The 15099-nt window shown below is 36.7% G+C and overlaps 1 protein-coding gene across 2 annotated transcripts; it reads left to right on the top strand.

Annotated features, from left to right (window-relative positions):
* The first annotated feature begins 908 nt into the window (after nt 1-908).
* Nucleotides 909-13536, top strand: LOC122029460. Of its 2 annotated transcripts, none has more exons than XM_042588448.1 (4): nt 909-1215; nt 8075-9098; nt 10470-11331; nt 13215-13536. In XM_042588448.1, the coding sequence occupies exons 2-4, from the start codon at nt 8130-8132 to the stop codon at nt 13253-13255; spliced, it is 1872 nt and encodes a 623-aa protein (XP_042444382.1). In that variant the 5' UTR covers nt 909-1215; nt 8075-8129; the 3' UTR covers nt 13256-13536. The 2 variants fall into 2 exon arrangements, with proteins under 2 accessions (XP_042444382.1, XP_042444383.1); XM_042588449.1 differs by having other exon boundaries at nt 8078-9098.
* The last annotated feature ends 1563 nt before the right edge of the window (nt 13537-15099 follow it).

The following is a 15099-nucleotide window of genomic DNA, read 5'->3' on the forward strand; positions in this document are numbered from 1 at the left end:
ATATCCATGATTTGATCCCAGTATTTGTATAGATTTTTTTTAAAAATGAGACGTGTAATTACAGGATGTTAGACTTTTGATCATTTACCATGAGTACTTTCTGATTTATTCTAATAGTCGATGAAAATTTTTTATAAGATTCAATTGATCATCTTAGATTTGGTGTTATCTACTTCATTATATTTTTTATGTTAAAATGTTAGGTTTTTTTATAGCTAATATTATATACTAATAATTATGAGATAGTTGTCAGAATATAAATAATTTATTTCTAATTAATACTAAGGACATTTTAATGGAGATATTTGAAGAGAATATTTTTTTAAATATCCACTTTCTAAGATATTTTTCATTGGAGAAGATATTTGAAAGATTTTAAAAATCATTAGTATAAATTTATACTTGATTATTTCTTTTCGATGGCATACAATCAGGCCGTCAAAAGTGGGCAATGATAATTTTTTTTTATTTTGGTAGGTGGTATTTAAAGATATTTAGTAGGTGGTATTTATAAATATTTAGTTGGAAGGATATTGATGGTGAGATTTGATATATTTAAGAATTAAGATATTCAATTAATGATATTAACGTAGACATCATAAATAAAAGTAAAAAAATATTTGATACAGTGGTGCTCTAGTTATAACCTTGAGTTGCTAGTAAAAAATAGAAGTAATTTTGAAATAAACATTGTACATATAAGGGAGATATTTATCTCGACTTTGCCGATATTCGAATACTAAATTTCATTGATGGCAACACCTCATGTACTAATCATTAGACCCATCCGAGGGGATAAAAATATGACAATTTTGAAATAAACATAAGACAACAGATGGATGTCAAATTGAAAATTTAAAGTTACAAGGTACGAAATGAAATTACCTTAAAATCACAAGACAAGTTCTTTGCACTGCCGCTGCACACACTCACACTGCCCACTTTCTTGTCTCCTTTTCCTTGTCTGCTCGTCAGAGAGAGCGAGAGAGAGCGAGAGCGTAAATTGGCGGATTGAGGGCCGTTTTGCTGACACAGTCTACCGCTCGAGGCGCCACTCATCAGTCATCGCTGGAAGCGCTCGTGTTTGTCTTCTGTCATCGGAGGAATCTGAGTCTGCGCAGTTCCTGTTCACTTAGCTCGCCTAGCTGTTTGCTGTCCGATCTCGCCGCCGTTCTTTTTCGGGTGTGTTTCGTCCCGCATCGATTCCATTTTCAGGTGAGTTGACCAGTAATCCTTTCCTTCGCCTCGTTTCTCTTCTTTATTTGTAGGAAAAGAGCGTAGGGTAGCGTTTGGAGAAGGTTTTTGAGAAAGAGTTGTTTATGTATAAAGGCTTCCTTTCGTGAAAAGATGCCCCTTTTCTGGGGATTAGCTTTGCCTTGCAATTAGGGTTTTATGCATTCAGCCCCTTTTCTCTGGAATGGAAGTAGACGTCCTTTTTAAATTTCCGTACAGATAAACGTTTGGTGGATGCTCTCGCAGCATTTTGGCAGAGCCTGTAATGTGATGTGGACAGATCTAGTCTGTTCTTCAGATGAATGGAGAGAATGCTTCGAGTCATAGTAGAATTTAGGCATTTTTGGTTTCCCAACTGATCTCATTTTTTTTTTTTTTTAAAAAAAATTATGCTAGAGAGGTATGCTATTGGAGTAGTTTCTCAGGTGGTTAGAGTGGGGAAGTTGATTTTCCTGTTCATATCAAGGTATCAGGGTTGATCTTTAAGTTAAAACCTCCCTTATAGGTTGATCATTCCTGGAAAAGAAATAATTTTGCTTATTGTTTTAGTTGGAATTAATTACGCTTTGAATTCTTCACATGAGAAGAGCAACTAGAAATTGTTTCGATTCTCAAAAGGAAAATGTGAGTCCATTCCCTGAGAACCTGGTAGTTTGTCTCTTTACTTGGTATCATATTTGTCATCATTCTTAAAAAACCTACAGATTTATGTACTTAACACTCTTGAATAAGTGATAGCCTTAATTAGTACTCTTCCAATGAAAATTGGGATAATCAATGTGAGATGTGCAACAATGTTCTCTTTTGTTTGGGACTTATAGTTTGTATATCAAACTTTGAAGTGGAATTGTTTTGTATTTTATCTCTACAGTCTTTATTGTTGGGTTTTCCGGGCTGCGAAAACCGCTTTTCGCGTCGCGGAAACCCCGAATCACCCAAAGCCGTAGATCCGTGCAAGGAAAACCGAACAAAATACAAATACGAGTTTCAAAAACTTTAGATCTACTCCTAGATCTATGTGTTGAGAATTTTACCCTTGTTGCGTGCCCTTTCGCGTTCCCGCTCTTCCAAGGAGTTGCCGGATCTCAAGAGCGTCAAGCGCCGGTCCTCTAGAAGTATCCACACGGACACGTAGGTGGAGAAACCTCACACAAAAGGTGTGCTAGCACCTTGGTGAGATTCGGCCAAGCAAAGAGGAGAGGGAGAGGGAGAGCTTTAGAGAAGAAGAAAGGAGTAAAATGAGGAGTTGAATCAAAAATTCATTTTCTTCCCCTCACTAAAGTGGCCGGCCACATTTGGTTGTGTAACCCCCATTTCCACTTAATTACAATTAAGTGGAGGCCATTAAGAGGTGTCTTGTAACTCCCATGAGGTGGCACACCATGAAGATGTGGACCATTACCATTGGTCCACCTCTTGCCACCTCACTAATGATGTGGCAAATGAGTAACCTACACTCATTTAATGTGGCCGGCCACATTAAATGCAATGGAGGCTTGTAACCTCCATGAGATGGCAAACCATGATGATGTGGAGCAACACCATTGGTCCACATCTCGCCACCTCACTCATGATGTGGCAAAGAGTCAAGTCAAACTTGATTCTACCTCTTCCTCTCTAGTCAAGTTAAACTTGACTCAATCTCTCTCATGGTTGATCTAATCTAACCATTTGATTCAAGCCAACTTAATATAATGAATCTAATTCATTAAATTAAATTGATCTAATGAGTCATAATCTAAATTAGACTCATTAAATACATGAATCAACTTGAGTCTAACTCAATTAGCCCAATTTGGATTACTCTTAATCCAATTTGATTCATCAAATGAATCTAATCCTCTTGGTTCATCATATGAACCAAATCTCCATCTAAATGTCCTAAGTGTGTGACCCTATAGGTTCTTGTAACGTTGGCAATGCCCTAAACCCATTTAGGAGCATAAGTAATGAGCGGTATCTAGCAACACATCATTACTACCCAAGCTACAAGAAATGTCGAGATCCAACATCACCTTGTGACTACTAATTGTGACTCCTCACAATATATGACAATGTCCTTCTATCCTAGACATCTAGATTGATCAATATGAGGCATAGATCGTGTCATCCTCTAATCAATCTAAATCTTGAACTCCAAGTAGACACACTCAATCAAATGAGCTCAATATCCCATATTGACTCATTTGGGCATGACCATGCACTTCGTGGTCTCACTCTATCAAGAATACCGATGTCGCTCCCGTCATATGGGAGGGATAGATCTCATCTACATCACTCACATCCCTCTACATAATTTGTTATATACCCAGTAATCGCCTTTATAGTCCACCCAGTTACAGGTGACGTTTGACGAAACCAAAGTACATAACTCCTTATGTAGGGATCCATGGTGACTTCAGGTTTAAGGACTAATAGTCATACTAATAGCCACATGAGAAAGTATATGACACTCATATAATGATCCATGATACTTTCTCATGGCGGGTCATTCAGTATACATTCTCCAATGTATACCCATGTGTCAGCTTGATATCTCTATATCCATGACTTGTGAGATCAAGTCATCGAGCTGACCTACATGCTAGTCTTATTGCATTAACAATGTCCCTGAATGTTAATATGAGTAGGAATGATTTAGAGTAGTGTTCCCTATATCATCTTACTATCGATTCAACTAATCGATTGATATAGGTATGAACCTTCTACTCAAGGACGCTATTATACTTAGTCTATTTGGCACTAATACAAATAAGTATAATAACCAAACAAATGCCTTTATTAATATACAAGAATATGATACAATGAGTCCATACAATCATCAAATGATTGGCTCTAGGGCTCTAACTAACATTTATAGCATTCAACCAATAGGCAATAGCAAGAACTTGGTATCAAATTGGATGTGTACATGTTACATAGTCCACAATATTGTTGGACCAAATATAGGAGCAATGTGGGTAAAATACCTACTAGAGTAATTGACCATCGAATGGAGGACATGTGTAAGGGGGCGAAAAGAGACATTTGTGAATAGGGACTGACTTGAGGAATCATAGTTGAGTTAGGTGGAAAATAGTTAATCCAACAAAAAAAGGTGAACATATTATTAGTTAAGCAACATATAATAGAGGACCATTGGATAAACACTCACTCCAAAGTCATACACAAGCAGAGAGATTCTAATTATTATGGTGATTTTGGTTTTTGTGCAAGGAGAAATTTTTTCCCTAGCTACAACATATTTCCATTCTCACTTGAACTCTATTTATTCCAAGATCCACTATTTGTCACAGTGTTTCCCAGTCCTATTGAGCTCACTTAACTGAAACTGGTTACACTCTAGGCATAGTCCATTTCGTTAATGTAATTATGTCGTAATTATTTGTTATCGACCAACATGTTTTGATGTGTTTCATTTTAAATTAGTTTTGTTTGAATGATGTGTATGCGCATGGAGTTTGTGGGGACTTGATAAAACGCATACAAAGCTCATGAGCTTTACTTGTTTGAATGATGGCCAAGAGGTTTTGGCTGGAGTTGGGTTGATAGCTTCCACAAGTGCAAGAGATGGACTACGTAGGTGACTTAATGAAGAATGACATGTGGAACAAGTCAAGGACTTGGTGGATCTAAGGGATTAAAAACATAATGGGAGATGAAATCTTGGCAAAAGTAAAGTTGCAAACACATGTAAACTCTTAGTGAGCTGTGAGAGTCTACTAGTGACCTATACTTTGATTTTGGGTAGATTTTGACTTGGGTGAGAACTCAACCATAGTTTAGTTGTAGTCAATGATCCAGATATCAATTGATTGCAGTGTTGAGTCGACTAAAGAGTTAAATTAAGTTGTTCTGCTTGTAATTAGAAGGGAGTCGTTTGGAGTGGAGTCGATTGACTTAAGTTGAGTCGACTTGGCAATCAACTGAATACTTTCTTTGTGCATATATGTTAATATTGTTCTCTATTTGGGAGTTGAGTAGGGTGTCACGGAAGGCATTTCAATCAACTATCTGAATATCGATAAAAAGTTAGAATTTGATTGTTAATTCAATAGTTGAAGCTAAATTATGTAATCTATAGCATAGTCAACTAGAATTAAGTTGATTCCACTGAAGTATTTGTTGCTAGGCAAAAGCCTACACGATCACAAAAATAGTTAATTAGGAAAAACTGAGACTGGAAAATAGTCGAGTCAATTGGATCTGCATAGAATAATGAACTAAGCTTATTTGAAGGCAACTTAGAGGCTATAAAGGGGCAAGGTTAGCTTGCCAAGGTTGGTAAAAAGCTTAAGAAAAAGCTAGAGATGGTGCCATTGTTTCAATTGTTGTATCTCTAGTCTTATTGCTATTTGTTTTTCTTACAAGATTAATTTACTTTACTTTCATTGAAAGAAACTTTTGTAAGAGGTTTCTTTGCCTTTAGGAAAGAGAAAGGATATCCTAGGGTGACTCTCCTTACAAGTCATAGGCCATGGAGTAGAAATTGAAGTTTATGAGCTTTGTAAAATCCCTTATATTAGTGCTTGCTTTACTTGATTGATTTTTCTACTAGGCTTAACTTGTGTCACCTTGAAAAAAATTTCATTTCAGGTAGAGTTTGAAATCTTAAGTCGTGCCAACGTTTTGATTTTTTATTGGAACAATACTATTTTGATATCGTATTGGTGTTTCGATGTATGGTGTCGGCGATAAATTGGAAATGGAAGGAGGAATGAGATGAAGAAGTTTGATCATTTAACATTTGCCTTAGCTCAACCCTGACAACCTAACGCAACCCTCTTCCTTTATTCGAGCTTGGGAGGTAATTCATCATGGGCAGAGTTAGGAAAGAAATGAAGATGTAAAAGAAAAGAAAACAACTTTTATTTTTTTTTTGTTTTTCCATTTGGAATGCTACAATTTGGACATTATCTTATATGAAGAAAAACTCTACAAAAAAAATAACTCGAGTTTAGCATGCCAAGGAGGCAAGGAGTGTCAAATGTTAACACGAAAATACTCGACACCCGAGATATTGTCTTGGTGACAAGTAGTATTGTATTTTTTGATAATTTATTGATTTTAAATGACAATTTCAGGTCAAAGTGCAATTCACCCCCCTATAGCTCTTTGGTTCATCTACGACCAATCTTAATACATTTAACCTAACTTGAGCTAGATTGAACTCTACCTAGCTTGACTTCCTTTGGTCATCTTTGAGAAACCCAAATTTATATGTCATGACAGAGTGTTAGGTGTTGCAAAACACGCAATTGTGTATGGCTAATATTTTCCTTGGGGCTAAACATACAATTCTCAAGTGAGTGGCCCTTTCAATTTATATAAATTGCAAGGAAGTGGTCTAACACAACCCGCCCATACTTTATTTTGTGTGTGTGTGTGTGCGTTGTGCGTGCGTGTGCGTGCGCGTGTGCGTGCGTGCGTGTGTGCGTGCGTGAGTGAGTGCGTGTGTGCTATCTTAGCATTTATGATGCTATTATGAGCTCTTCAATCTCATGGTGTGGTTGTTCTATCATATGGGGTTTTGCACAACATAATTACCTAAATGTTGCCCCTTTTTTGCTAGAGTTTCAACATGCCATTTCTTTGCTATACTTTTAACTGTGCTTTGTGCACATCCAAAGAAATCGGTAGTATTTGTTGATGTCTAAATTTAACAATCATTTTCGATATTATGCAGTTGAGTTGATTTTAAGTTTATTGATCATTATATGAAGCTGTAAATTGATTAATAAAATACAACACATGATTAAACGATTGTAAAGTTTTAATTGAAAATGATAATGTAGTGTTTTATGAAGTTATGGAATTGAGCATGTGATTGTGGAGTTGATGTGTGGGGTTAGTGGGTGCCATATTACCTTGTTTAGAGTTTGATTTTGATTAATTAGTCACCTAGGTTAAATTTGTCATTAAATCTAGGCTTGTTTAAAGCTCGGATTGGGTTCTAGGCTAAACTAAACTGGTTTCTAGTTCTGGATAGATGGGTTGCATTGGACTTGGCAGATCAGAGTTCTATTATAAACCAGTTTAGGATGGGCCAAGACTGCATTGGTCTTGGCCAGAGATTGGTTTGGATTTAGCGTTGAGTTATGAGAAAGTCAGAGTTGCATAGGAAAACTTTGAGAGACACATTTAAGATGGTACAAACATGTACTTATATGACCAATAAATGCTCCTGTTAGACGATATGAAACTATGAGAAACACACATATCAAACGAGGAAGAGGAAGACTAAAAAAGAATTGGTTAGAAATAATAAAACAAGATAAAATTTATTTAAGTATAGATGATGATCTAATAGGAGATATAGTTCAATGACGTAAAAGGATTCATATAGCCGACCTCACCTAGTGGGATAACGCTTAGTTGTCGTTGTTATGAGGGTTAAGCATTTGCATTGATTTGTAAGCATGAATCAAGTAAACGAGCATTGGAATAATATATTTTGTTTGTGACCTTTCCATTTGTATAATCATCTTAGGACATGCTAAATTTGTGAAACTGCATTGATATTGTTCTTCTCTCTCTCTCTTTTATTACTATGGTGGAAGAGAGCTCACTTACAAAATGTAAACTTTCTCATACCTATATGTATTTTGCACCAAAATTACATAAAAGGAATTATGAAGATTTTAATTTTAACGAAACTATTGATTCTCTATATCCTTGCCTAGAGATAACAGAAAATTGAGTATATTTATGAAAATTTTTAAATTGTCATGATTGATGATTTCTTTTAATGTTAAAGTAGAGCCAACTTGCATTAGGCAATGAACTCTGATGTTTACATGTAGCTGGTTTATCTTGACACATTTATGATATATTTGTGCAGCAGGTCTTTTGGGTTAATAAAGTGACTAGATCAAAAACTCAAAGTTCTTATTGTCATGGAGAAGATCCCACCCGACTGCCCTTATCCAGGTTGTTTCTTCTGTGTCATCAAGGAAGGCAATCCCAGCAAGCGTCGGTCAAGTATCCTGAAATTCTTCAGAGAGCTTCCTTCCCAGGATGATGATGGTCAAGTTCTTCCTATCAGTGGACTGTGGAACACTGCCATGGCTCATCCAAATGATCCAGAGTTCATCAACTTAGGAATCTTTGAATGCATGGCAGCATTGATATGGAAAGGCTTAAAGAATAGGCGATGGCTCTCACATGACCAGAACATTTATATCCCATACTATGCAGCTCATATAATTGGGTCCTACACTATGAATATGGAGGAATTTGCTGAAAGAGCAGTCCCTGCTTCTGTCATTCCTCCCTTGGTTGAGCTTCTAAGGGGTAGATTGACTTGGGTGGAGCAGAGGGTAGCAGTTAGAGCATTAGGACACTTGGCAACTTATCCTAGTAGCTTTCCTGCAGTTGCAGATCATGGAGAAGTACTTGAGCTTGCCATTCAGCTTGCATCAAGTTCTCTTGAGATTGTCTATTCTCATTTTTACCAGTTTGTGGATAGGAGGATAAGCTATCATTGTGATCTGCTTACTCGTGGAATGGGAGGAGTGGAAATGGAATCTAGGAAGGCAGAGGAATGGGCTAGTCAGTTACAGTGCTGGTCACTTCAGCTTATTAACTGCTTTGCTTTCAAGCCAGAGTTTCTCTTCGACATTTGCAAACCAGAGTTTTTGGTTAAATTGCCGGGCATGTGGGGAGGACTGGTTAATGAGAACTCACCGGCAGGTATTGGTTTACTCCGGACAATATGTCAACACAAGCTTGGGAGAGCTCCTGTTGCCAACTGTCCTGATATTGTCGAAGCACTATGCAACATTGCCCGATCATCAGATGACTGGCAGTATATGGCTATTGACTGTCTTCTTTGGTTACTCCAAGATCAGAATACTTCACAAAAGGTAAAAAAAATCATATATGCTTCCTATCCACGAAAAGTTACATTATGCTTGTTTGCATATATGATGGCCATTTAGTTTGTGCTTGATGTGCTTGTATGTGGGTGGTTAATTTTTTTGCCTACATAAGTTGCATAACTCAATTCCAAAGCAGGTATTTCCTCTTTCTGATATAATGTTTAGCTAATTATGTTTCTACTTCTAGCTTCGAGGAGACACATATTACAATTTGTACTATTTCATTTTTACTGATTATATTTAATATGGAAATTAATGATCAGACATAAGAACTTATTTAATGGACTCTTTTCAATTGCAACTGGATTTGTTAACATTCTCATTTTTGGACCCATACACAGGGAATAGACATTCTGATATATATTGTTAAAAACATAAACTTGAATTTGAAAGATTGAGACTTTGTTTACCTAGTCATGGGGAGAGAAGAGGAGAGGGTAGAGAGGGAGAGGAATGACAAGGTAGAGAGAAGGGGAAGGAAGGAGTTGAAGTTGTTTATGGTGCTCTATATGGGGAGAGGAGAGATAAATTAACCCAATATCCTCACTGATTGACAACCTGCTTATGTCGTCCACCTGCTGCTGATTTCGTCCTCTTTGTTCGCTTGCTTGCTTGACACATGGTGTTGCACTGCCAACCCAACACATGCCGCTGGCTGATCACTGCAGCTGCCACCTACCTGCCTGACCACACAGCCAGTTAACCACCTTTGTTGTCTGATCAAGCACCACCATGCTGCTGGGAGCTCGGCCATTCGCTGAATGTCACCACCGTCATGCCATCGAGAGACTGTCTTTTTGACCCCCTTCATCGAATCTTGCTGCCCCAGAACCTCTCACAGGCAAAAAGTAGGATTTAATCAAGGAGTTTATTATTGCTGTGGTAGTCCCTCCATGTTATGATAGATGAGATTTTGGAGAAAAAATCATCCACAGAGAAGGATCGAATCCTCTCTGCTGACTTTTCATTGGGATAAACAAGAGAGTTTTTTAAAGTTTTGAGTTTTCCTTTCCCCTGCTATGGATTCCACCAGGGTAAACATGGATTAAGTTGTTATTTTATAGCATTTTGCTGTGTACAAGATCAAAGATTCAGAGAAATGGATGAATTCTAGCATATGAAAGGTTAATTGTGGAGTAGATAGTTTTAATTCATTTCTTGAATTGAGCAATGATATAAAATTTTAGTGTTTCATCTTGTTTGTATTACATAATACTTGGTGGCTTTTGATGCCTTGGCATCAATAACTGTTGTTTGCTTAGTCCTTTCAAAAGTATGAACAGGATGTTACTATGCTTGGTTTTAAATTTAAAAGATAAGATCAGTTATTGATTGTGTGATGATACTCTTTTCCAGGTAATAGATAAAGCCGCTCCAGCCCTCACAGATTTAGCAGAAATTACTGCCCTTGGTGACCATAAAAGATTAGGGGACACTATTGTTAACGTCCTTCAAGAATGTTGCCAGGCACAAGGAACTGCTCGTAGTTACATCAGCACACGTACAAAAGAACTGATTGATGAGCTTTTGAGCTCTAGGCAGAGATTAAAATGGGAGAAAAACATGCCAAAGGAGGATCTTCAAATAAAACAAGCAGCAGCACTGGTTGTTAAGCTGGAAGGAAACTCTTTATTCTCCTCAGGAGATATATCTGGAGCTGCATCAAAGTACTCTGAAGCTCTGGCATTGTGCCCAATGAAGTCCAAAAAAGAGAGAGTTGTATTGTACAGCAACAGGGCTCAGTGTTATCTTCTCTTGCAGCAACCACTAGCAGCCATAAGTGATGCTACACGGGCTTTATGTCTTCATAACCCTCCGAATCGCCATGCAAAAAGTCTTTGGAGGAGAGCCCAAGCATATGATATGCTGGGTTTAGCAAAGGAGAGTTTGTTAGATGCGATTCTTTTCATTAACGAATGCTCACAATCTAATGATCCTGATCTTTCTCTGAAGCACAACAAAGTTCCTGATTATGCTGAAAGATTAGTGAAGAAACAGATGCGTGCTGCATGGTTATTTAGAGAAGCAGCCATAAAGCATGGTGTTATTCATACTGATGATGGGACTGGAGATATCTACGAGCAAGAGGCTGATGACTCTGAGTGGGAAACCGCCAGTGAAAGTGACATGGAAAATGATGGAAGGGAAGCAGATGATGATGGAGATTGGAAAAATGACAACATCCGCAAAGATATGTATGACAAGGCAACAAAAAAAGGTATGAGACTTATCTTCGGATTAGAAATTTGAAGAAAATGATGTTGCTATGACTGCAATACTAGCATATTTTCTAAAAGCTGTTTATACTAGCATAAAATACAACGAAGGAATGTTTATGCTAGAATAGTAGATTCACTCCTATCCTTTACTTTTTTGTCCAGCATGTGATGATATAAAGTTGATTGAGGTTTTTGTCAAACATAACCTTATCAAATGCTTAAGTGACCAAATACTCCTGTTTTCCATTTTTTGGCAGCGCTAACCTTTGCTCATGATTTTCCTGTCAAAAAATAAAAAATCTGTGTAATTACTACTCTCTAGAGGTTTTGATCTTAGTCCCTAGAGATTATAAATCAAATAATTTGGGCTTGTATAATTATCTTCTCTTTGCATACGATAGGGAACTTATAATTTAGAACATAGTGTTCTTATGTGGCCTGATATACTTAAACCGCCCACCATACTGATTGAGGTTTCCAGTTATTCATTAACCTTGTTTATGCACTTAAAATTATGGTTCTTCTCATGAAACAGTTCATGGTAATGCAACTTGGTTTTGATGATGGTTGATGCATAATTTCAAAACTTGCATTAGCCATTAGGAAAAGGACAACAGGAGTTACATGATATTATGTATTCATTGCATTTTCTTCACCAAAACCAACGGTGTTTTCTTATCATGAGGGGTTTGAGATTGCACATGGGGTTCTAGGAATCCTTTCATTGCAGGGTTCCTCATATTCTCTAGCTTGTGGGTTATTTCTTCTCCTTCCTTATTAAAATTGAGCTTCTTTTGGATTCTCGTTGAATTTGTTGCAGTGTACTTTTCTCTTTCATTTTATTGAAGATCATATGCTTTTTGCTAAATGCATGTCAATTTTTACTACTGTCCCCAATCTACATATCAGTAACTAGAAACCAATGGCCTGAATATTTGCATAGAAGTTAAGAGCAACCATCAAATAGCTTTTGAAGGGGAAAGAAGTGGTTGTACTGGTATGTGTACCAAGTTCTTTCATAGAATGATGCTGAACAAGTGGGGTTTGGGGGTTGTTGAATGGAGTATATAATAGTTGACCATTCATGAAATTCTGAAGCATCATTTTGCAGAGTTAATGCGTCAGGTTATAAATTTCCCTTAGAAATAAGTTCATGGGGATTATACACATGTTGGCCATTTTATGTTCCCTTGTAATGTGAAAACATTGTGTATATCATAAGGTTCAAAACCTTGAGCTGTGCCAATGTTTTGTCCTTTAACTAGAACGATATTGTTTCGGTATCACATTGATATTTCGATGTATGGTGCCAATAATGAATTGGAGTTGAAGAAGAAAGGAGATGAAATAGGAGACATTGTTTGGGTCGGACATGGTTTTTAATCTTGTACCATGTCGGGTGAATCAGTCAAAATGTATCATTTTAGTAGATTATCGAAACTCGATACTATTTAGCACAAACAATGTTTCCTTCCTTTGCTTCATCTTCTTCCTCCTTCAAACCTCTAATCTGTTATAGCTGGAACAATCTTTTCGGTCAAAGATCAAAATTACGACACGACTCAAGATTTTGATTCTTGGTGCTGAGTGGTATCGAGTTTTGGTGATTTGTTAGAATTACAAACCATGCTATATCACCACTTAGATATGTCCATTAATTTTTTTTTTTTTGCTTGAGAAGACTAAATTTTTAAAAGTAAAATGCAATTTCTTTAACTCAGTTGTAATACACTACAATTTCTGCTTTATTTTTATTTCATCATATTTGATTGAAGAACTGTCAATATGTTCTCAACTTTGCTCTTTACATCATGTAGTTACTCGACGCTCACTTAGAATTTTCTTTGATACAAATTCCTGACATCATTTGCTTTCATGATAGATTTGGTACATGGATACAAGATCCTTCTGGCTGAAGAATGAGACAAATTTGTATCAGATTTCATCAGCGCGGTTGTTTCTTCTGTTCAGATATTAAAACTGTCAAATATTTCTTCCCAGTTCTTGGATGTGAGTTTGAGTTAGTTACAAATTCCACCATATCCACTGTGTTAACTCCTATGGAACACACTCTTTTTTGACCAATATTTTGTTTATAGATTGTTTGGTTGTGGTTCTGGTTGGTTTCGTACTTGTAGGGTATTGAATGGAGATGCTTGCTTCCATAGACATGATTTGTATGCATAATTATAGTTCTTTGGCTACCCTTTTTGCTTTCAGAGGGAAGAGGTTTTAGATTTGGTTCAAATGATTGTCTTGAGCTTTATTTTATAGACTGTAGTTACTGATGGTTTGGTCAGTTGGATGAATCAAACTTTCTAGCAAGATTCAATGAAAAACAAGATCATACCAGCTTCATAGTGAGAAAAATCTGCCAAAGTAAAGATGATGTTTGTAATGTGCTCGGCGAGGGCACTCCATCGCCCAATCAACATCAGCTCAGAAGATGAGAACTTGGTTAAGGGCCGATAAGGTAACAGATTTACCTTTATGAGAGCTTGGTTAAGAATGTGCATGTATACTTGTGTATGCTACTTCCCACATGTTGTATCTCCCTTCTTGTAGTGATCATGGCCACGAGAATGGTACGAAAGGTTAAAAAGAGTTACGAGTACCTTATCAAGATTCGATAAAATTTATTTTTTCATTAAAGATGATACACATATTCTCATAATGACACTTTTTAATTATCAACAAGTTATATAGATGGTCTTAGATGATTATCTCTTTTCATATAATCTCGGGACAGATTGTGAGGGATGTTTGAGGTAAGTATAATCATCTTCTATTGGATATGACAGCTAATAGCACTAAAAACATCATGGAGAAAACAAATTAGGAAGAGATAGAGGCGGAAGAACGGGAAGGGGAGGTCACCTTTGATCCATATTGATCTCAAAATGATTAAACAAAGACTTGCGATAACTTTAGTACTATGTAAATAAAAATTAAAAAATAATTTTTATTGTATTTTTTTTGTCAAAGAAGAATTTCATACACATGTATATATACATATAATCTTCACTTTAGTTAAGCTCAATTAACTATCCAAACATTGAAAACATAAACTCGATCGAACACCTACAACATATATATACAAATCCTCTAACTAACTCGACTAGATCTAATTAATTAATTAGCCAAAGAAACTGATTAAATCCAAGTTAAAAACAACTTTTACGAACCAAGAACCCCACCATTTTTGCCCACAATACCAACGATACTTTCATCCTCTTCTTCTCATCGTCATCCGTCCGGTTATCATCGTTGTCATCATTGTCATCATCTTCGTCATCCGTCTCTCCGCAACTCTCTCGATCCACAGCCAACAGATGGGGAGGAGGAATGCTGTTGGACTCCTGGTCATCCAAATCTATGCCAGTCTCCAAATAGTCAACTCCAGCCATGGCCAGAGCTTCAATTGAAGAACCCATAGATCAGCTTATATATATATTCTCTAGCTCTCTTTATGGAATCAATGCAACTCCACTGATCGATGATCTATGATCCAAGGTGTTAAAAAGTTTGCTCAATGAAACCAACTGATCACGAGGTAGGATTATTTATAGGCAAGGATATTGATTACTTCCATTCATGCATGGCTGATCAAAAAATATATATAAATTTGTGTTTGTGGAGGTGAAGACATGGTGGCAAAAGATAACTATGCTCAGGTATATTAAGATTTGAATCTTAGATCTCATGATAATAATACTTCATGTGTTAGTCATTAGACTATCTTAAGAGGACGATTGTGAAGGTGAACA

This window comes from Zingiber officinale, chromosome 10B, assembly GCF_018446385.1.
Source record: "Zingiber officinale cultivar Zhangliang chromosome 10B, Zo_v1.1, whole genome shotgun sequence".
Classification (NCBI taxonomy): Eukaryota; Viridiplantae; Streptophyta; class Magnoliopsida; order Zingiberales; family Zingiberaceae; genus Zingiber; species Zingiber officinale.